General features: G+C 39.1%; 1 protein-coding gene across 9 annotated transcripts in view; it reads left to right on the top strand.

The window, feature by feature from the left end:
* Positions 1-17,833, top strand: part of DCLK3 (doublecortin like kinase 3) — a 33,724-nt gene extending 15,891 nt beyond the window's left edge. For 8 of the 9 annotated variants that reach the window (XM_027451539.3, XM_027451540.3, XM_005022623.6 and 5 more), the window contains 4 exons: positions 1,287-3,160; positions 10,637-10,769; positions 11,738-11,905; positions 13,328-17,833. In XM_027451539.3, coding sequence (XP_027307340.1) covers positions 1,287-3,160; positions 10,637-10,769; positions 11,738-11,905; positions 13,328-13,524 — 2,372 coding nt within the window. In that variant the 3' untranslated portion in view covers positions 13,525-17,833. The remainder of the gene's footprint in view (positions 1-1,286; positions 3,161-10,636; positions 10,770-11,737; positions 11,906-13,327) is intronic. The other variant, XM_021274519.4, reaches the window with a different exon arrangement.
* Positions 17,834-23,434: the final 5,601 nt, after the last annotated feature.

Here is a 23,434-nt window from a genome sequence, read left to right as displayed (position 1 = left end):
TTCCTTTGCGGATTTTCACATTGCTACTTGGCTATGGCTATGTAGTCATAATAATGCATAAAAAAGAGGGGGATTCTCTGGGAGATAAGCCATTTTTATATGGGAATTACCTTGTAATGGTTCAGTAATCATTGTGGCTACTCTTAGCTTGATCTAGGATCAAATGTTTTTTAGTTCAAATGTATTGGATGTCTGTTCTCTATTGAACTGTAAAACTACTAACAGGAGTTGGAAGTACTCTGTGATGTCATTATGAAAGGTTACTTGTTGAGGCTGAAAAGAATTGTGTGGTAATCAAGTTTTAATAAGTACAAGAGATCTGTGTACTTTAAGGTAACATTATTCTTAGCTTATTCTTGTCTTTACAGACTGAATTTCGTGATAGCTTGGCCGTAACCATGTATTACCTTTTTATCTTTTCCTTTTTAGAAATACATGCAAAAAATGGTGCTGCTTTCTTTGTTGATTGGTGTCCTACACTGAAATACTGGAGGAAAAATAGTTATTGTCCCTAGAGGATATTTATGACCTCCTGATTTTACATAAGCTTCTAGTGTAAAAAAGTCAAACCAAAATATCAAACAGAACTAAGATGCCTTTCTTTAAGGAAAAACTAAAAGCACAACAAAAATCGCTATAAAATTGCATAAGTAATACTTCTTTTTTTTTTTTTTTAAAAAAAAAAAAAAGCATCTTATTTACTTAAGTTGTTATAGAAACCTAGAAACTTAATGAATGGCCTAGGGAACGCGAAGGGGAGGTAATTATTTATAAGAATATAAGGTTGCACACACCCATCTGGTAGCAATTTAAAACCAGTATTAATTAATTTATCTTGATTCATGCAATATAATTGTGGAACTTGATGCTGCAGAGTTTAGTGACGCCAAAATTATAATTGGGATCAGAAAGGTATCAAGTGAGTTCATGGAAGGTAGGTTTGTGCCAGGATGTCAAACAATCTGGATGCAGTCCTAGTCCAAGTAACCCCATTTTTTCTGAGATGACTAACAGATGAAGGCAGTTAGAAAAATCTGTTTCCAGTGTATTTTTTTGAATAACATCTCTTTTTCACTAACTACTTACTTATTTTCTTTCAAACCTAAGTATGTATTTCCTCACCATGTTTGTAGTTGCATGAATATGGAGATACTCTTTAAGGAAAGTTAAAGTTCTTTGAAAGTACCCTTACTCCCTGAGTTCATGTACTGATACACAGAAAACTATTACTCTGAAAGATCTGATGATGGACAACGAATAATGTGCCTGCTCTTTCTTTGCTTTAGGACACCGAAGCATGTTTGACCACTCATCTCACAGTGCAAGCTCAAAAGTAACAGAGAGGAAACTACATGGGACTTGTCCTCCAGTTGGTCGTGGAAACTGTGGAAAACAATGTGTGAATGCGAGCAGCTATAGGTCTTCATTTTTTAATCCCTGGAATGGTTTTCATACAATACATTCAGAGCACAGTTCTCTGAAGCCAACGATTATTACAGTGGTGAAACCCAGCAGGCATACACTCAAAAAGATAACCTTGCTTCTGAACAGGAGATCTGTCCAGACCTTTGAGCAGCTGGTGGCTGACATTTCAGAAGCTCTGGGATTTCCACGCTGGAAGAATGATCATGTGAGAAAGCTTTACAGTCTGAGAGGCAGAGAAATCCGAAGTGTTTCTGATTTCTTCAGGGAAGGCAATGCATTCATAGCTATGGGGAGGGAGCCCCTTACGTTGAAGAACTTGGAAGTGGCAATACAAGAACTTTGTCCTGAAAATCCTTATGCTGTCAGTGCAATTCAGCAAGATGAGGAGCAGTCCCAAAAACTGAAGAGCAGGCTGTATGACGAAGCATCAAAAGTGGACAGTGGATTTGATGAGGTAGAGATTGCCAAGAATTGCGGTGATGTTATGTCTCCCACACTGGTAGCTAGAAAAAGTCAAGCCAAGACAAAGCAAGAAGAGAAAATGAGAACAAAAAAAAAGTGGACTAGAGAGAGTTGGGATGGTGAGCAAGGAGTGAGGCCTTCTAGAAAAAATCGAGAAAGTGAGAGGTACCTTAAGCAAGAGAGGAGCCCTGAGAAGGGATTAGAAGAGATTACAGTGGAAGTAGTGAGGTGTGAGAAGTGTGAACAGGAAAGGCAGGCGAGGCAAAAGTTACAAAGGGAAAGGCATGCTGAGACTTCATTTGAGAACACAGACCTGGACGCAGGTGCATGTCAGAAGTATCAGTTAGAAAGAAATGCAAAAATCAGGAATAGCCGAAAATCTTCTGAAATTCCTCTAGAAGGTGAAGAAGTTGGCTGGAAAGAGAATGGCTGCAGAAAGACCTGGAAACCTCTACATAGGAATGTTAATGAAGGGCTGGAAAAGCAAAAAAAGAGCATTGAGATAGAAAGAAATCCAGACAAACATGAAAACCACGAGAAAGAAGTGGTGAAAATCAAGAAGAATGCTGTGGAAAGGCTGCAAATAACTCATGAAGTGAAGGAAGAAAGTGGAAGTAGCTGTGTAACTAATCAAAATGGTTGGCTAACGAAAGACACTCCAAGAGATGCTGAGAAACCATCTAAAGTACATAGGGACAGCAGAGAGGGTCAAAGGGCTAAAGAGGAGGGTGCCAGGAGAGAGAGAAATATACATAGAGAGAATGACGTGACTCGACGAGAGAAAACAGGAGAGCGTAGAATGAATAAAGAAGAAAACAAGGCTCTGGGACTGGAAAACACAAGCCGGAGGCATGCCATTAAAAACAGAACTGATGTGGAAAACCACTATGAGATTGGCAGGACTATTGGGGATGGGAATTTTGCAGTGGTGAAGGAATGTCGCCACTGCAACTCTAATCAGATCTATGCTATGAAGATTGTGGATAAATCCAAGCTGAAGGGGAAAGAAGACATGATGGAAAGCGAAATTCTGATCATTAGGAGTCTTTCTCATCCCAATATAGTAAGCTTAATTGAAGTGTATGAGACGGAAGCTGAGATCTACCTAATCCTGGAGTATGTCCCAGGAGGGGACTTATTTGATGCAATCATAGAAAGTGTGAAGTTCACAGAGCATGATGCTGCTGTCATGATCACTGACCTGTTTGAAGCCCTGGTGTATATTCACAGCAAGAACATCGTCCACAGAGACCTCAAACCAGAGAACCTTTTGGTAAGTATGGGCAAACACACTCTATATTTGCAGGAGTGGGATTTATTTTCATTTTTGTTATGGTTCTTTGAATAGTTTTAAGCAAATAATATGTGAAGAGAATGTACTGTGGCAATACTGTTTGGAAAAATGAATATGATCTTGAAATTAGCATGACAGTCTACTCTGTGTAGATCTGCTCTAGGCTGTAGATCACAGTGCTTGCAAACAGAAATTCAAATGAAAATGATCTGGCTTTCAGGGGCAGTGAGCATTTGTATTCTGGGAATCAGGCATACTATTTATCATCTGACTTCTTGGTACACAGGTTTGAATGTTTTGCACTGAATCATCAGGTGTTTTCCTTGCAGACCAAAATTTATTAAAATTGCTAATTCCGCTTATTTGATGGACTTCTTGTCCACTACCGACCACTGTGGCAATCCTCTACTGTAGTGATTTCAATTCTGTGACAATTTTACTTTCTTAGGAGCAGAAGTACAATGCATTTATCTGAAATAAGCTGATGGCGATATACAGACGTTTTGGTGAAATATAACACCAAGCACTAAAGTTAACTCATACTCACATTGTGCTAAGGAGTTCTCTTTTCCAACATATTTCTGAGGCTATATGCCTTGCATCCAGAACTGAAGTCAGTAAAGTTACTCACGTGTAAGATAGGGTAGAAGTGTTTCCAATATTGACTCTTGGTTAGCACACCGATTATAACAGGGTGAAAGTAAGCAATTGTCCCTTGCCAATCATTTGTTATGCTCTTCTCCTAGTGCTCCAAATTTCTGAGCAGAGTTACCAAATATCTGCCTGACTCTAACAGACCTAATTTCTTCTGTTGGTGGAAGATCATAACCAAAAAATTGTTAACAGATTATTAGACCTATGTGTCATTCAGTTCTTTAAGGCAATTAACTCTGGGGAAAAAAAATAAATCTGTATTTCTGGAGAAAGGACATACAGAGGTTGAGCAAAGCTGGGTCTGAAGAATTTGCATCCAAACCTTTTGACTAACCAATGGACCTATACTAGGTCCTGCTATGCATTCTGCCTAGTCTGATGAAAATCCTTGGTATGTGGTGTGTTTGTATAAATAAAAGATGGGGAATGCAAGTGGTTCTGGGTCCTGCCATGCCTTGTTTTGCTGTTTGAGCAAAACTTCACTCAGAACTGAAGGGATTTCTACCAGAAGCTAATTTTCCACTGTAAGCTAGGCTTTGCTCCTTCCTCTTGACTGAAAATAAATTGCTGTATATGAAACACCTGAGACCAGATGCTTTGTTTCTCTGCATAATATGTAATCTTTTCAGTGCTGCAGTTAAGTGAAAAGAGAGATATGATCCAGGTCTCACCTGATGGTTTTCACATGTAGTTCGCAGCACTGCAGAACATACTGGTGAGCAAAGTTTTGTAACACTGAAGAAATTGTGTTGCCTGCTCTGGCTGAATTACAGAAACATAGAACAGCATTACCAGAACTAACAAGAAAAAGATAACCTCTTCTGGTTTCACCTTGCTTGTTAAATGACTGAATTCCATGTTTACGCACTGTTTATGTGATGCTTCTTTTTGAAAAGTTACTGTGTTCAACAAGCTATGTGAGCTTGTAAGTTGTTGATACTATTGAATAGCTCATCTGCTATCTAATAATCATCCCTAAAAATACAGGTGAGCTTTCTGAAATTTTAATATGCTTTCTCTGACTCCTTAGAGTGACTGGAGCAGTAATAGCAGAACAATGTGGACAGCTGCTGCTAATTTAGTGTTGGCCAGATCTACACAGTACCAAACGTTACTGAAGCAAGTTTATGGGCTCATCCACTGTTGGTGGGCCGGGGGCTTGGAGCAGCCTTCTGGAAGTGTTGGCATCCTGTGGTGTCTCCACTTTGTCCTTTGTTGTGGGATAGCTACCTACTGCTTCACTTCACATTCCTATACCACAGATGTTTGTCTGAATTAGTCTCCCTAGGCTGTCTTTGATCAGAGGACAGAAACAGGCTCATACTTTTTCATAGAACCATAGACCTATTTAGGTTGGAAAAAACCTTCCAGATCATCCTAACCAAGTCCACCACCAAACCATGTCCCAAAGTGCCACATCCACATATTTCTTAAATACTTACAGGGATGGTGACTCCACAATTTCCCAGGTCAGCCTGTTCCAATGCCTACCCACCTGGTCTGGGAAGAAACTCTTCATAATATCCAATCTAATCGGTTTTTGGCTGTTGACTCATTTGGAATACTTTGGGGTCTTTTGGTCCGGTGAATCCTGTCCTTTCTCTGTTGCGAAGCACGGACGAAAGCACGACAGACACCAGCAGAGTCAGATCATGCTTCACCATTTTATTGCCCGAATAGGCCAACTTTTATAGTAAATTTTACAGGGGTGGACAGTGTTTCACACAAGATTATTGGTCAAAAGCACCTAGACAAACCGTTAAGAAAATAACACCACCTGCAAGAAAAGAACCCCCCCTTTTGATTAGAAGTTAGGAAAACAACCCCCTTTGTGCTTAACGGTCACGTAGGCCTAGTCCTTGAGGCCAGCTGCTGATAACAATATTTTCTGAGTTCCTTAATTGGGTGATGTGGGAGTCATTGCCGTGGGAGCTTCTCACAGTTACTCTGGCAGCTTGGTTTGCTCAGCTACAGCAGGCCCTGAGATTTCTAAGGCCTACCCCTGGTTGCTTATGTCCACGTCCTGTATGCCAATTCCCAACATTTCTCTTTCTTGTCAACCATTTTTTTCCATATTTCTTAAACCTTCCCAGCAAATGGAGACTGGCAGAGAAAGGATCCTTAGCCTGTTTTCCTAAGGGAATATGTTTTGTCTACTGTAAGTCTAGACAAAGACTTTCCTATTTTCTGTGGGAATCTAGGCTTGCTCCTAATGAGTTGAACTTACTGGAAAATAAGCAGCTGGGGAAAGAAGGGAAACCATGTTTCTGTCTCTACAGAGGATAAGGTAGAAAGATACTTTGATGTCTAGTGAGTTATTTACGCAGAGCTGAAAATCTGTTTTTGTTAGTTTGCTCATGTGGTGCTGTCCTCTAGTTACAGACTTGTGTAGCAGCCCACCGTTAAATCCTTTTTGCCTTTCATCTGCCTCTCCCAATTTCATTACTGTGCCTGGCCACAACTTTCAGACTCCTTGCAGTGTAGCTATGAGGCAGAAGACTTGCACTACCAAAACAAAATCCGTTTGACAGGTGGCGTGAAGACAGCTGCTCTGAAGTCCCTTTCCACTAATGGAATCAACTGGCATAGTATGAGGTGTTTAGCGAGGTAACCTTTGCTACCAAGGCTGAGTGATGTGGTATATTTGCCCCACAGAAGAAGCTGGTCACTACTTTAATGCTAGCTGGAAGAGCATAGGAGGAGTAGAATTTGCCACCAAGGTTTTTAGTTAAGGGACTGTTTAATTCCACAGGTGGTGGCATTTCTGTGAGTCAGAAATTAATTTCAAACTGTAGAGGCTGTTCTTCCAGGTTATAGCAGTAAAAGATGCAGAGTCACATCCTTCTCCCCTTTTTTTTCATGGTGTAGATTTTCGTATTTGTGATTGTGAACTCATTTTCTTGTATTAAACCCCAAAATGCTAATATGGTAACTGGGCTTTATAAGTGTTGCAGCTTTTTATGCATTTGAGTTTTTTCCTTTCCTTTTTCCTTTCTCGTTTCTTTCAAGTTTTCAAATGTGTATGAGAACTTCAAGTGTAGCTGTTTTATCAATAAACTTTGGTTTTGTGACCCTATTTACAAATAGATAAAGTGCTGTTGAAGGTCTCCAAGTGCATTTCAGTTAAAATTCTATTTAACCAGTTCCCTATCAGTATGTTAAACCTATGCAGGTTATTTTCTGTAAGATTTCTTTTATAGAGAGATTGTTCTAGCTACTATCTATCAAGGGATGTCTGAAACTCAAATGTAGAAGCAGTGCTTTCTTTCTATCTCTGCTTTTAATATGCAAAAAGTTGCATGGGCTAGCTTGATATCATTATGTCTGTATGTAGAATCTGTACTTCCATACATACATGCATAAAGAGGAATATTAATGCTATAAAACATCTTAAACACATTGGATTTCACAATGTGGATATGAAAACAAGAACTTCGGAGTCATCAACAGACAGAAAAAAAAGACCAGTTTATCCCTTTTTGAAGATGAACTTGTCTTTGTATTAGTATATTATAATCTTTCAGGTGTATGGCTGCAATAGCTAGAAATCCATAAACAGTATTTGGGTATCCTGCTATCAATTCTGACTATCCTGCAAACAATTCTGACTGTCCTGGTTCAGGACTACCAGATGCTGGCTTCCCTTACAGATGATGCATGCAATTAGCTGTATGGCTTAAATTGGGTGTCTACAGACAAAATCTGCTGGATGGATGCTGCTCTTCTTCGTGGTAGTTAGCTCTGTAGGCAGGTAAGGGCAGCTCTTTTGGAATGAACTTTTAGAACCAGTCTTTGTAGTCTTGAATGCAGATGCTATAACAGGTGTCATGATAAAGCTGGGATGATCCTCTAGTGTTACTATTTTTTGCTTTGTTTGTCCCATTTCAAAGTATGTGGGATATGTCAAAGGCTAGATTTCTCTTGGGAAGATTGTAGATTTCTGTGATACTGCTGTGAGTAAAAGCTCTTGCCTCAGGAGGGAATACAAGCAACCTGAGCGGCTTTTCTTTCTGTAATGCATATTTGCCTGCTATTTTTGCTGCCAGGTGATGGAAAGGTGGACTGGAAATTGCAAAGTTTGGGATGAAGGGAATGGAATGCTTGCTTGATCTGAGCTGACTTTGAGTTGTTAGTGAAGAGGCTGAGGAGATCTGGGCTGAGGTTTTCAGGCATGTTGACAGGTTACACACTGGCTTTGAAATGGTTGTCACAGGGCTGTAAAAATACACCCATGTTGCATACTGTTCCTACCTGTTCAAATGTCAAGTAAACTGAAAACTAAGTGGTTTTATCCTCAAGAACACATGGTGCAGTATTGCTACCTTGTGCTCTGATCAGAGGTTAGGACTTTGGCTTCTATGTGAAAAGTACACCAGTGTGTTTCATCAAGCAAAATGACCAGACATTTCCTAATGGCTTTCGTGCGTTGGGATTAAGACCAGGATTTCTCCCTTCACTAGTTTCTTTAACGTAAATAAATTATTTTTTTTAAAAAGAGTGTTTCAATTAGAGGTTTTGTAGCATTCTACCACTGTTAACCATATAGTTAGAATAGAAATCTTGTGGATAGATGCAGTTCTAGAAAATAACTGTTACTTTTGTCATTTTTCATTTTGTCAGCTGTTGAGTCCATAGTGAATGATGACAACAAATCCTCATGAAGTTGACTAATGCAATAGAAGAGAAGATAGCTATGGCCTTTTAGTTTTCTCCTACAGAATTTTTGTCCGTGTGGTCATAGGAAACTTTTACTTTCAATTTCATGGTGGCAAACACATTTTTCTCAAAACAGGGGGAAAAAAATCACAAAACTCTCGCTTAATCAAATCTGGATGAGTGCTTGTAGTTTCCATAAAGAAGAAAAACAGGAAGTAGTTGGCTGTAATGTAGGTGAGCAAATCTTGTCCCATCTGTGTTCTTAGTTGTCTTGTAATAGAGACCATCTTGAATTTTTGGCTGTCTCAAGCACTGCCTGATGGCAAAGAATGAGGTGTTAAAGAGTGAAGTATGCCTGTCACCTCATTCTGGCTTGTCTGCTCAAAAACCAAGTGCAGATTTTCTTGGTTTCCCTATATTCATGTTAGATGCTGGTCTGTTCCCCACAGTTAGAGACAGATAATTTCTCATTAGAAGCAAGTTTATGACATTTTTTACTTAAAGAATATCTGAGTATCAGTCACCAGTTTTAAGAATAGTAATGTGTTTAATTACCCTGTTATCTTATTAATGACTTGACCTTTCAATATTTTTTCTTAAAATAATGTTTCATTAGCTGCATTACAAATTAATGCTAAAGACGTGTATACAACATTAGAATGGGAACAAGTGTTTTGATTACCTTACACACAAATGCAGGAGATGGGAACTGATGGAAAGGCACACTTACAAGGATGATTTGTTGGATTCATTTCTCCAACTTGTACTGTGTGATTTCTGCAATTCATTTATTTTCAGAGCAGCAGGTAGAGTGGCAAAATAATTTGCAAAGAAAATAAAGCCCTTTTCTTTTCTTTTCTTTTTTTTTTTTTTTTTTGGACCTTTGTGATGGAGTTACACTCTTCAAGTGACACTGTAAAGTCAGTGGCATACGTGGCAATATCAATTACCATAAAATCATAGGATCATCTAGGTTGGAAAAGACTTTCAAGACAACAAAGTCCAGACATGAACTTGACCTAACAATTCCTATCATTAAACCATGTCCCTTAGTGCTGTGTCCACACATCTCCTAAATACTTCCAGGCGTATTTAGGGGTAGTACTCTACCACTCCCCTGGGCAGCCCCTTCCAATATCTGACCACCCTCCCCACGAAGAATTTCTTTCTAATGTCCAGTCTAAACCTCCCTATGCACAAGTTGAGGGCCGTAACATTCTCCTTTGCTTTCCTAAGGTGAAAAATAAATGTTTAATTCACTCTCACTTATTTTTGGTCTTCCTCCTTTTTGTTTCTTTGAAATTAGTGTGCCAGAGTTTAAAGAGCAAAATTTTCTTTTTTCATTATTAATTTTCCCTCTTATATACATGTGCTGTCTTGGTACATGGAGAAGAGTAAACTTTCTGAATAGTGTTTATCAAAATATGTTTTCCATTTCATTTTGTTTTGGTTGATGGTACCATTATTAGAACCTCTTCCTCTGGCATCGCTAGTAGGTCAAGGGAGGTGATTGTCCCGCTCTACTCTGCGCTGGTGAGGCCTCACCTCGAGTACTGTGTGCAGTTCTGGGCACCACAGTATAAAAAGGACATGAAACTGTTGGAGAGTGTCCAGAGGAGGGCTACGAAGATGGTGAAAGGCCTGGAGGGGAAGACATACGAGGAGCGGCTGAGGGCACTGGGCCTGTTCAGCCTGGAGAAGAGGAGGCTGAGGGGAGACCTCATCGCAGTCTACAACTTCCTCGTAAGGGGGTGTCGAGAGGCAGGAGACCTTTTCTCCATTAACACCAGTGACAGGACCCGCGGGAATGGGGTTAAGCTGAGGCAGGGGAAATTTAGGCTTGACATCAGGAGGGGGTTCTTCACAGAGAGGGTGGTTGCACACTGGAACAGGCTCCCCAGGGAAGTGGTCACTGCTCCGAGCCTGACTGAATTTAAGAAGAGATTGGACTGTGCACTTAGTCACATGGTCTGAACTTTTGGGTAGACCTGTGTGGTGTCAAGAGTTGGACTTGATGATCCTTAAGGGTCCCTTCCAACTCAGGATATTCTATGATTCTATGATTCTCTGTATTACTAACTATTTCATTTATCTTTTGCAATCTAAAAATGCATGTGGACTAAATATATATTTCATCGAATGTAGGTTCAGCACAATGCAGATAAATCTACTACACTGAAACTAGCAGATTTTGGCCTTGCAAAGCTGGTTACAAAACCTATATTTACCGTTTGTGGAACACCAACGTATGTTGCACCTGAGATACTTGCTGAGAAGGGTGAGTGTATACATCTATAATTTCTAGTAAATCATCCAATTGCTCTTAACTTTCTAATCATGGACATATTCCATAATGTTTCAACCTACTGATATGTCTTTACAGGGTAGGAGGTTGGCTAGCAGCAAAATCAGTGAAAGGAAAGAAAACCTCTTAGCTTTTGACAAACACAAGCATGATATCAGTCATATTTACATTATTGTCTATGTGATATAATTGTGATTTCCAAGCAGGCAACTTACTAAATTACCATAGAAAATAATTGCTGAACTGATGAAATAAGCAAAAGTTTGTCTTGCAACCTCAGGATAGTCACCCCCATTTTGTGACTGTAAACCAAACAACTTTCCAAGGCCCTCTGATGCAAGAAGATGGTGAACATGTATGCTAAATACATGTAACAAGCCAAAGCATCATTCACATCAGAGAGAATTTTGTTGATTTCGTATCCAAAAAGACTCAGACCTGGAAAGGAGTAAGATTTTGATGACTCAAGAAAAGCTATTTCTGTGTCTTGTTCTGTAGAGCTGGGTTGAACATCTCCAGTTATAGTCAACTTCAATGGAAACTTGGCACTCTTAGTACTTTTTTTTTTTTAAAAGAGAAACTTTTAGAAATATGCCTCATATTTTCTCAATTAGTCTCCTGTTGACATTGGCCTTGTAAGACAGACAGTGATTGTGAAACATGTTGAAGAAGAGAGGCACTGTGTGAGAGCTGTGAGTATTAACAGAGCAGATCCACTTGCAGAAGTGGTGTACCAGCCACTTACTCTTCTGCTGACCTTGTCTTTCTAAGAAGCTAAACAAAGCTTCTCTGTTTCGTAGAGAATAAAATGAAAAAAGAAACAGCTCCTACCAGTCATGAGTTGTGTTTTTTGTTGTTGATGCTGCTGTTTGTTTTTATTTATTTTCTAAAACAAGACTTAGTAAAAGATGTTTAGCCATGGTTTGTATTTTCTTCCTTAGGCTATGGGCTCGAAGTAGATATGTGGGCAGCTGGTGTGATCCTTTACATTTTGCTCTGCGGTTTTCCTCCGTTTCGCAGTCAGGAACGTGATCAAGAAGAGCTGTTTCAAATCATACAGCTGGGTCACTATGAGTTTCTTTCCCCATACTGGGACAATATTTCTGCAGGTAAGTGTGGTGGTTTTACTCAGGTGGGCAGCCGAGCTCCACCACAACCGCTCTCTCATTCCCTCCCCTCCTCAAAGAGGAAGGGGGAGAAAATACAACACAAAGAGCTCGAAGTTTGAGATGAGAATGATTTAATTAAAGGGAAAGGGAATGGGGAGAAAAAGAAACAAAAGAAACTATAAGGCCGCATAGAAGCACAGAGAGAAAGAAAAAGTTACTCTCTACTTCCCATCAACAAGTGATGTTTGGCCATGTCCTGGGAAGCAGGACCTCAAAACACATAGCGGTTGTTCAGGAGGACAGTCCCCTCCCCCACAAAAGCCCCCCTTTTTATTCTTGAGTGTTACATCAGGTGTTATAGAATATCCCTTTGGTTGGTTTAGGTCAGCTGCCCTGGCAATGTTCCCTCCCCATCACTTGCCCACCCCCAGCCTGCTGGCTCTTGGGGACTTGGAGGGAGTCCTGATGCTGTGCCAGCACTATGCAGCAATAGACACAACACTGGAGTGATATCAGTGCTGTTCCTGCTACGAGTGCAGAGCACAGCACTGTGTGGGCTGCTGCAGGGAAAGGTGACTCCGTCCCAGACGGACCCAACACAGTAAGATTCAACATGTATACCAGCTCTAAGAAGCTCTTCCCTGGAGTGGCTTGGACACAGAGAAGCCCCCTTTTGTTCATGACAGAGATGTCCGTCAACTTTGGGGTGTCTTACAGGTCTGTTTTATATGATGATTCTGCATTTGCTTTAGATGTCAATTTAGTCCTCTGGTGGTATCAGTCATGGTGAATCTGAATATCAGGACTGATTGATGTAACTGTTCCTTTTCTAAGGCAAGAAAAAAATTTTGCTCAGCTGACTTGTAAGAATTATCTCTGTAGGAAAAAAGGCACCAAAATTACCTCCAATGTTATGTTACCTTTCTGTAAAGATGTGTTTAAAAAAATCTCAAGAGATGAAAATTAATTCTTTTCTCTGCAGAATGCAGTGTGAATTTTCTATTGAGATCAATGGGGTCATTTCTTCCCTCTTGTAGGCTAGTAGTATCTTTTCTGCAGTCTTCAAAATCAGACAGTAAAACCCTTGTCTCCTTATAAGATCTTTTAAAGAGCATACTCAACAGAGTTCTATGACTGTTGTGCTCTGAGGTATAAGATTCCCATTGCTAGTTCCTGTGAATCAGAATACCTAGCTGCATGCCTTCAGCATTCCTTCAAGATTGAATTCTCTTCCCTTTTCTCTTTCTTTGGGGGAAAATGGTGTGGAGATTTAACATCTGTCACTAGTTCTAAATCTAGTTGCTAAAATATTTCCTGGGGATAGCCACAAAAAAAATGTTACAGTAAAACTAGTAAGAAAGATGCTTCGTGTAGGAATAACCACCAATTTTATTTTCTCTTCTTTTCTTTCTTTCATAATAGCAGCAAAAGACCTCATAGCCAGGCTGTTGATAGTGGATCCCCAAAAGCGCTACACAGCACGGCAAGTACTTCAGCACCCTTGGATCAGAACAGCTGGAAAAACTAATGGCAGAAACTTGCAGAGGGAAGTAACAATAAATATTGAGCGTCATTTCCGGACCCAGCGCCGAAAGGAAGTTGTAGATGAGGACACATGAAGTCTCTTCAAGCTCATCTATTTGTCCCTTTTTATTGATTAACATATTATTTGTTTTCTTTTGTAAATGAATTGAGCCCTTAGTGTATAGATTTTGCTGGCCATCATTATAACTCTCCTTGATTCTGAGATTCTGAATAAGGATAGAGATCTAATTTGCATCCCCACCCTTGTGATGTCACTTGGGAGCGTCTCTGACAGCAGTGGGTACTAGATATTTCCTGGAGGGTATACATTATTTTTCTTTAAATGCTGATTAGAACTTTTACATTATATAATGTATATCTTTTTAGATGGCAAATGTTTGCTTCTGCAGCCAACATTAGTGGTGACTGAAATGTGTTTTCTTGTCTCATTTTGTATGATACCTTCAGGCATTTTGCATTTTGTTTTTTATTTTATAATGTTTTGTGTTTATAACATTGTCAAAATGGCTGTCTGCATACACATCCTGCACTAATTCTTAAACTAGCTTTTCACAAGTTCCTGCAAGCAGTGGAGAAGGTGAGGGAATTATTTTTGTGTGTATGTGTGTGTATATATATACACACACATAAAATATATATATTATTTAGCTGTAGTATATGTTAAATAAAATGTAAGATACTGTTTATTAAGTTGTAAGTAAAGAAAAATTGTTGTAGGTGAAAGGAGATATTTTATGGGAGATATTATATTTCCCTTGGCAATATATTTTCTTTGGATGTTCTCAGGGACGGGGCAGTAGGAATGTACAATGTTTCTGTTAAACTATCATGGTTCTGTATAGTATGGTAGTTTCATTTCTTTATAAGAAGAGGTGGGAAGATACCATGACTGATACGGTTTCAAGGCTAGAATAATAACTTTTAAAACATTTTTGTTCCTACTCTGGGAAGTAGGAAGTTAGCAGTTTTAAGGAAACTATTCCTAAAGGTATACTTACAGAATGATAACCCAAGCTTTTTTTTCATACTGAATTTTTTATTAAGAGCCATCCACATCCATGTGTGACTCCCTCATGCTGATGGAGAAGAGAGAGCTGGAAAGCTCCTTCTGTGACTTAAGTTAGCCCTTACTCTTGTGGTTCCCCTCTCATCAACATCCTTCAGAGCTGAATTGCTTTTGTACACTTGTCAGTGTAGGGCTTTTGTTTGTTTGTTTGTTTTTTATGTTGCCTTCCCTTGGGTCTCTTTTTCCTCAATTCTGTAAGAATAGGCAATGTAATGAAATTACATTAAAGTTCAACTCAGGAAGAGCAACTTCTTGTTAGTCTGTGGGAAGGTCTCCCAGGGGACATGTCATATACTTCGTTGCTTATGTTATTTTTAATTGGATTGGATGGAATTTTAAAGAAATCATTAGGGGGGAAAAATGCAGCCCTGAGAAGGGCCGTGACCTTAAAGAGCTTTTGAATCTCAGAAATTTTCTTTAACTAATCAAATCCAAGAAGCACTCTAGTTGTCTGTTTTATAATGTTTTGTCCATGAATTACATGTGCTAGCAAATAATATTCACAATAAAATTATCAGTAGTATTAACATAAAGTTCATAGCTTGTAGAATTGAATGAAGGTATCTTGTAATGAGATATCAGAAGCATTTCAGAATCAGTAGAACATGTTCATAACTATAAGAAACAGGATATTATTTTTGCTGAGTGCTAAAATTGTGTGTGAATTTTCTGAATTACCAAAAAGTGTGTGGTACTGTCATCATGTTTCTGTTTCAAGCTGTGACAATTTTTTCCTCAAAAATGATGTATGAAAGTAGAAACAACTTGGCTCTTACAAGAGAATTGTGTTTTCAGTTAGTTGGCTTGTTTTAATACGTATTGAATTAAGACTTGCTGTGGAATCCAACAATTTGTAAAACAAATGAGTCAAACCTTTACTGTATGCCCAAGTAGTATTTATGATATGTCATACCTTTGCTTTAGAGACTCTGCGTTAGGAAGACTTTTCCTGTTGAAGAATGGATTTAAGTGCTTTCCTATGTGTATCCTCATATTCTAAATCTGTTACGTGGTCTTTGAATACTAATAATAACTTCTCTGCTAATTTAAGTCTGTCTTGGATGTGGAAAAATAGCTTCTGACTTGCAATATTATATTTTGTAATTATTTTTAATATAGTAGTTCAGGAATAAAGTTTGAAATGACAAAAAAGTATCAGCAATGAATCCGATGGTATGGAGTTTACTATGGATTGCCTTGTTGCCTTTAAGAACACGTCTACAGCCTTAACCCTGGTACAGAAGATAAAGAATATATTTGCAATAAATATAAAAGTAATTATTTTATCAAAGATCTTGTTTTTCTCTCAAGTTCTCTAGGTTTTAGACTTCTTGAACACAGACTGTGCTGCGTGCTGCTATCACATAGTGTCTGTAAGCACCAATGCTCATGTGGCAGTACTGTAGGACTGGATTGGTGATGCTAACAGACCAGTGGCATTAGGCCCTCCTTCAGGTTGGAGGCTCAAAAAGCTGCCAGGTGCTTCTCAGGGCTTTTGCCACCTCCTGTATCTATCGTATTTAGATGATCCTTCCTTTCTTCCATTGCTTTCAATGTTCTTGCTCTGCCTCTGTTCTGCTGTAAACTAGTTTCCTAGTCATTCCAGATTACATTACCTGAAGTCTTGGGAATGTGTGTGATTTTGATGAGTTCAGCCGCAAGCATTGCTTGCTGATGTTGACAGTTGGTAAGATTAGAGAGGACTCAGACAAATGAAAAAAAAACTTGGTCTCAAAGATCTCTAGTGTCCCCCATATCTCCTGTTGTCTCTTCTCTTCCTACAGCATGACATTCCAATATAGACCTCATCTTTACTGTCTGTAAGACACACTTTCTTCTGCATGAACCTAATTCATGTTACAGAGGTGAGTTTTTATTTGCAGTTTTTCCTTTCCACAGAAAATGAGGTAAGAGCTGTAAGATAGCAGTAACAGGTCAAACTGCAAGACTTTACAGACTTCTAAGGTGTCAAGATCCAAACGTACATTTAAAGAAGCAGATCACCCATATTTCATTTCCTGGTGACACACATCTGTCAGTTTTCTTTTTACTGAGCCAACACTTAAAATCAGTCAAAGCTTTCAATTACAATAGTCACAGTGCAGAATAGCTGGGCTCTATGTGAGGGTGTATGTGCTACCAGAGATTATCAAAAGGATTGAAACATTTTGAACATCCTTGAAAGCCAGTGTAAATACAATTGTGTCATAATCTTTTCATGACTCTATTAGGAGTTTCTCAACATTAAGTCCAGGCTTTCAGTGCCCAGATTTGGGGCATTAGTCAATCTGCTTGAGAATGTAGTAAGTTTGCTGTGCTTATAAACTGATCTTCCCAAAGAAGAGTATAAGTCTCTCTCTCTCTCTCTTTTTTTTTTTTTTTTTTTTTTTGTTTTCCCTCCTGTCTCCTAGATTTATCTTAATTTCAGAAATGTATGGACAATGTTTTTCATTTTCTGGCTGTGCATTCTTCTATTCTGTGCAAGTCTACCAGTACAATGAATTACTATTGATGTTTTTGCTCGTGAAAGTAACATGGGCACGTTAGCTGGACTGGCAGGATAAGTTAATACTTATTGGTATTACAGTATATCTTGTATGCAACTATGCCAAAAGTGTTGTTTTTTCTAAATTAAAATATAACTTTTCCATTGAAGTCTGTAAGATATTTTTTCCCCTGAGAAAAACAAGCTATACAGTGGATGTTATGTTTCAATATTTCCAATAAATTAGGAAACAATTGCCTGGGCAAGTATTTTGAACCTTTTTTTATTGTTATTATGCCCCCACCCTACGCCCCCTTACTTTATAATTTATTTATTCGGGTGATGTTTCTTGTAAAAGTTGGCATGTTCATTAAGTATTGCGTGTGCTTTCATTTACACATAGAAGAACCCCTTATATTGCAGTCTTCTGAGCAGTTACAAATGTAAACAAACAATCCCATTAAAATCAACACAAGTCTTTGCAAAACTGGAGCTGAGAGAGGTTCCAACACTATTTTGTCCCTGTATGTCATGAATGGTTTCCAGTAGGATATTAGAGCAATTGTGATAAGCATAGCTAGTTTCATTGAAGCATAATGCACACAGTACTAAATTTTGTAATAAATCCTTATTCTGTAAAATACAAAATTATTTAAAAACATGTTTTGTTTGTAGAAATGGGCATTGTAGTTGAAATTGAGTTGATTGCAGAAATGGCTTTTTCAAAGCGTTTTAGTAGCTTGTGTATAACTCATTTCTGTTGCTAAAAAATGTTTTTCTGCAGGCCTGTAGTCGTGGTGGAAACAGTAGAAATAAAAATGCATCCAATATATTGACGGTGTTTTAGAACAAACTACCTTCTCTCTGAATGTGAGCATGTGAGATGAAGTGGCTGCTACTGTGAGAATCAGTACACACTCTCATTTATTGTGTATTGGTACTTAGAGACCACAGCCACCTCTCTACTCTGAGAATTTAAAATACACTGCAATTTAAGGGGTGTACATAGGGGTCTGATTAAAAGTTATTTAATTCTTCCTTGTTAGGAGTGTGTTTCCCATGCTATTCGTAGTTGAAGTCCACCAATGTTTATTTGTTTTTTTAATTATTTTTTTGAATAGGCCATTAATGTCACTGCTACATGCAATTTGTTCAGAAAAGATGACCCCTTGTATCATCCAGTCTGGTGATTCACTCTGTTCTTTAGCAGTATAAACAGCTGTTGTATTCCTGCAGAATTTTATCTTTTGAAATTACAGCTGTTTTTGATAACGTAGAAATTAGAAAAACAGGAAAAACGTGAAGCTAACAATCCTAAATCGTCACTGGAAATATTTTTGTTTTTGAATGCAAAAACTGAAATGAAGAGCTGAAACTACCTAAAAATGTGAATAAATTTAAAAAGTGTTCTTGTAGTAAGTGTTTCTGCAACCCAAGCAACGTGAATACTTTGCCTGGTGAAAACACTGAGCCATGCAGTACCTTAATAAGGATAAGTATTTAGGTGCAACAACAGTCAACTTCCAGAAATGCTTTAAGAATGCTGTATTGAATGAGGGGTGTAGGACTGAATAAGTTCTTCTAATCAGTGGAAAAAATGGTGTACACTGTAAGCAAAAGTTTCTTTCTGTGTTGTTATTGCTGTGTTAGTTGGTAATGGTTTCTAGATTTCAGTGACTGACATTATATTGTAAGATGGCATTTCTAATGGAAAAAAAAAAGCGTACAACATTATCTAACGTGTTTAATGACAAGGATTTCAGAGGTGGTGTTTTTTCTGGAAAAAACAGAAGTGTATGATGGTTAACTGATATAGTTGTTAAGCAAACCCTATCGCTGCCTTTTCAAAAAATGCAATTCTGTCATCCTGACATTGTAATGCTTCAACATATAAGTTTATTATTTAACAGGCTCAGAAGAAACCTCTGTGCATAGTGTAAGGATGGATTTAGATGTCTCAGTTAAATTTTTACACATTTCAGCTTGTCGGAAGCATACTGGCAAATGTAATGTTTGTGTGGTGACTGAAATATATATTATGGACCTGTCTCTCAAATGGAAGTACAATGTTGCACCCTTACAAATGCAAGAAAGTCAGGCTGTTTTGGAAAAAGGCCAGCATATGTCCCACTGGGTTTCTTTTGTTTTAGCTTTTCCTCTTAACGTTTTCCAGTCCTCTGTTTTCTTTAAATAAATGCTGTAGAGAAGTTGTAAACAAGCTTTTATCAGTGAAATAAGAAAAAAAAAAAATCCTTACCCTTGCTGGTGTGTAATGTTCCTATAAAAGTTCCCCAGTCATTTTGGTGTGCCTGGGGATAACTGATTCTAAGCAGATGCTATAGCAACTGCTAATGTTCTCCCACCTGGATCATAATTCCCTAACAATAGAACAGGAAGAGTCCCTTAAAAGAAATAAAAACAAACTGCTCCACCATGTAAATATGTGAATAATAAATTATTCAACCACACAATAGTTTTATGGAAGTTTATACTTAAATGTTCTCATAACTCGCACAGTTAGTGTGCAAGGGACAAATAGTTAGAGCTTGGTGCTAGAATGTAATAGTAATAAACTTATGACAGATGAATCCTCACATAAATTTGTCAAATGTCTGGGAAGGTTGTAGAACAAAAATATTTCAAAACCTTGTTTTTCAGTTCACATGGAGAAGGGATGCAGGAAATACGAGGAAAACTTGAACAAAAATACTCGGGTAAAGCTCTTAATGGCCAGGAAAATGAATCATTTTTCTGATTGGTGAACAGATTGCTGAATGTGGCAGTCACTGCAAGTGATCCTGCATTTCTTTTGTATTGAAATACTCATTTTAAGCTCTGAGGGTGGGATCTTAAAACTTACTAGCAAGAGGTTCTGATGATCACTTTCTGTGATATTAATGTTAAGATGTCGGCAAATGATAAGGTTTCTGCTTCTGCAGTAATTAGTTTTGATATTCCCACCCTTCATTTAAAGTATCTCCTGCTGCTTGATAATGTAGTTTTTCAGGAAAACAGAGACAGATTTCTATGTCATTAAACTTTGTTCCTTTGTACTTCCCATCACCAGATTCCATCACAACCATCTTACAAATATGTACTTTGAAATTTTAAGATATTTTAGTGTTTCTGAGGACAGTTCTGGGAGTTTCAATGGGTTGCAGTTGGTGTACACCAAGGGAGAGTTTTGCCCCTTGGTTGTGTGTAACTATTCCTTGTAGGGTGATACGTATTCCTATGAGGCATCTTGGGTCAGCAGCTTCTGTGGCAAATGCATGTTTGTGGTAATTATATAGATGTAGTATTCTGTGATTGCCCCTTTTTGTGGTGTTCGTACTGCTGCTGGAGTCATGTTATTTGCCAGTGTTACTACTACCTTTCCATACAGAGGAAAACAAAACAAAACCAACAAACCAACAAACAACAACAACAACAAAACACAACAACAGAACACCCTAAACACTTTTCAAAATGAGCTAATAAAAAGTGCCATTAGGTCATTGTTTTAATGAATTTGCGATGGGACTGGTATAATTTGTACTTACAACTAATCAGCCTATATCAGGAGGATAGTTTGGATGAACTCTTGGACGGATCCTGTACAGATCCTGTGTGAGAGATTCTGGAAAGATGACAAAGAATTCAGGCACTTTATTCTTTCAAGGTAAATCCTCAGGGACATGGATTTGCTGCCTTTCAGTTTGTTTTCAATGTCAAATGAGCTGGTAGAGGATGTGCAAGGATGAGAACTGTTTGCAAGTGGAAGGCTTCTTATTGGCAGGCCAGAGTAGTTTTGATTCAAGGGAATTTATTTAATGCGAGTCCAAACTAGACTTAGTGAGTCCAATACTAAAAGCTTTTCAGTTCACATATTCAAATATGCAAATGGATATGCATAGGACAGGTATATATGGGCTGAAAAAAACATTCTTTACTTTCATTGTTTTATTAGCTGTTTTGCTTAGTAACATTACTAGTTTTCGGGTCTGTTCTTTTTTAGTGAGGAACACAACATGCAAAACTGGATTTATATTTAACCCCAAGGTGACTCATATCTGCTGCTTTGTGTGGAAAGATCCGTTGTATTGCTGAGGTGTGTGGATGCATTTTGTTAACACGAAGCTTTCCTACCTCTGTGCTAACTAGTAACAGTAATGGTAATACTTCTGGGGATCCTAGGAAGCCTTAATGAACTTTAGCTCCTGTTTATTAATTAGGTATTAGTATCTTGATGCCTCAATACATGGCTTTGCAATGGGCAGGCTGTTAAAGCAGAGCAACCTTAATTCTTTCCTGGAGCAGTGCCAGCCTTGGCAGGAGGACAGTCTTGGCTGTCAGGAGCAGTGCTGTCAGCAAGGGTAGTGGTAACAAAGCACAAAACCATGAACCTCCTGACTCCTCAGTAGTCAGAAATTAGAAGGAAAATACCTATGAGGCAGGTGGGAGTGTGATTTGCTTGAGGTGAATCTCTTGCTTTCTCTGGAGCAAGGGGTGCAGGACAGCTGGGATTCAAGATTCAAACCTCTGGTTTCTCTCTCATTCATCGATGGCACCTCATGTGTTTGCAGCACATACAGCTTTGTGCCTTCTGATCCGGCTTAGTAGCTCCAAGGACTGGGTAGTCTCTTGTCTTGGTTTCAGTTAGAACAGAGTTAATTTTCTTCCTAGTAGCTGGTACAATGCTATGTTTTGGCTTAGGATGAGAAGAGTGCTGATAACACCCAGATGTTTTAATTGTTGCAGAGCAGTGCTTATACTAAGCCAAGGACATCTCAGCTTCTTGCTCTGTCCTGCCAGTGGGCAGGCTGGGGGTGCAGCAGGAGCTGGGAGCGGACAGACCCAGGACAGGTGACCCAAACTAGCCAAAGGGGTGTTCCATACCATCTGAAGTCATGCTAAACAATATATAGGGGTGGCTAGCCAGGGGAGGGGGACTGGACTGCTCGGGGTTAGGCTGGGCATCGGTCAGCGGGTGGTGAGCAATTGCATTGTGCATCACTTGTTTGTACACATTATTATTAGTAGTACTATTATCATCATTGTATTATTATTGTTATTGTTATTATTATTATTATTTTCCTGTCTTATTAAACTGTCTTTATCTCAACTCACGGGCTTCACTTTCCATTTCTCTCCCCCGTCCCAGAGAGGGAGGGGGGAGGGTGAGCGAACGGCTGCGTGGTGTTTAGCTGCCGACCGGGTTAAACCACGACATCTCTTTGTGAGCTGACATCAAGGTGCTTGGCATTGCCAGCTGTAAAACCTGGGGGAGGCTGCAGCTGGGGGCTCTTGCATGGAGCCCTGCAAGGAGGCCTGGTGGTCTCCAGGTGGGACAGACTCCTGCTCTGCCAGCCAAGCTGGCACCGTGCTGGCTCAGGGGCAGAGAAAAGGGCTGGGGTAGAGGTCTGAAGGTCAGAGGCTGCTTTCATCCTGCAGAGAAAGGACAGATTTTTAGTTAGAGCAAAGTCTGACACCAATCTGTTCTCTCACTTCTGTAGCTGCAGTCTACAGCAGACCTGGGGCAGGGTCACCTTCAATCCTTGAAATCCTCCCACCTTGTGTTTGCCATGCCAACTTTGAAGCCTCTGCTACTAGAAAAAGTAAGAATAACACTTAGTGCTTGTACAGGACAGCGTACATTTGAATATCTTCACAAACTAAGTCTCACCAAGTCCTTATGAGGTAGGCATTTATTCCAGCTGAGTGCATTCATAATTAAAATATGCTAGACATAATCTTGCTGTCAATCAGCATAATTGACCTAAATATCTAATTGGTACATTCCCCCAAGCAAGTTCAATTTCTTAAGGCAGGTCTTCAAGTGGGGCTCAGCACAAGAAGTTTACGGAGCTGAGGCTTTAGCAGCTTTGGAGAAGAGGTGTCTGAGGCTCTATGTAGGCAAATTTGTGGAAACTTGTGTGCATCCACAAAGCAGTTACTGCCTGAAGACTGTGTGTATCAGTTATGTAGTCCTCACTGAGATTGTACTGCTTTGTGGAGTTTCCTTCATTTCCTTTGGGAGCAGGGAGGGAGAGCAGCAAAGGGTGGAGGGAGGCTGCTATGTGCACAAGCAATGGTACAGACTTCCTCATCTGGACTCTTGTTCTGTTAGAGAATGACAGCTTCCCTCTATATCTTTCAGGAAGCCATCACATAAGCTGCTTGAGGCTGACAAGCACCAACACAAACATTTCTTCCTGTAGTGTTGAATGGCAGTTAATCTGTGAAGTGTCAGTAGTTGGTACTCAAAAGATGAAATATCTGTCTGGGACGTGTGAGTTTAAGGGCAGTTGGCAACTGACTGACAGCAGCAATTTTGAGTGATAACCACATAAATATATCAATGGGCATTATAAGCATTGTGTATAAGATGGATACATTGAACAAATACAATTATTAGTCATTCTTTCTAACCAACCAAAGGTATTGTTCTGAG

The sequence above is a fragment of the Anas platyrhynchos genome, chromosome 2 (genome assembly GCF_047663525.1).
Source record: "Anas platyrhynchos isolate ZD024472 breed Pekin duck chromosome 2, IASCAAS_PekinDuck_T2T, whole genome shotgun sequence".
Classification (NCBI taxonomy): domain Eukaryota; kingdom Metazoa; phylum Chordata; class Aves; order Anseriformes; family Anatidae; genus Anas; species Anas platyrhynchos.
The sequence above is the reverse complement of the archived record's forward strand: the minus strand, read 5'-3'. Positions and strand labels throughout refer to the sequence as shown.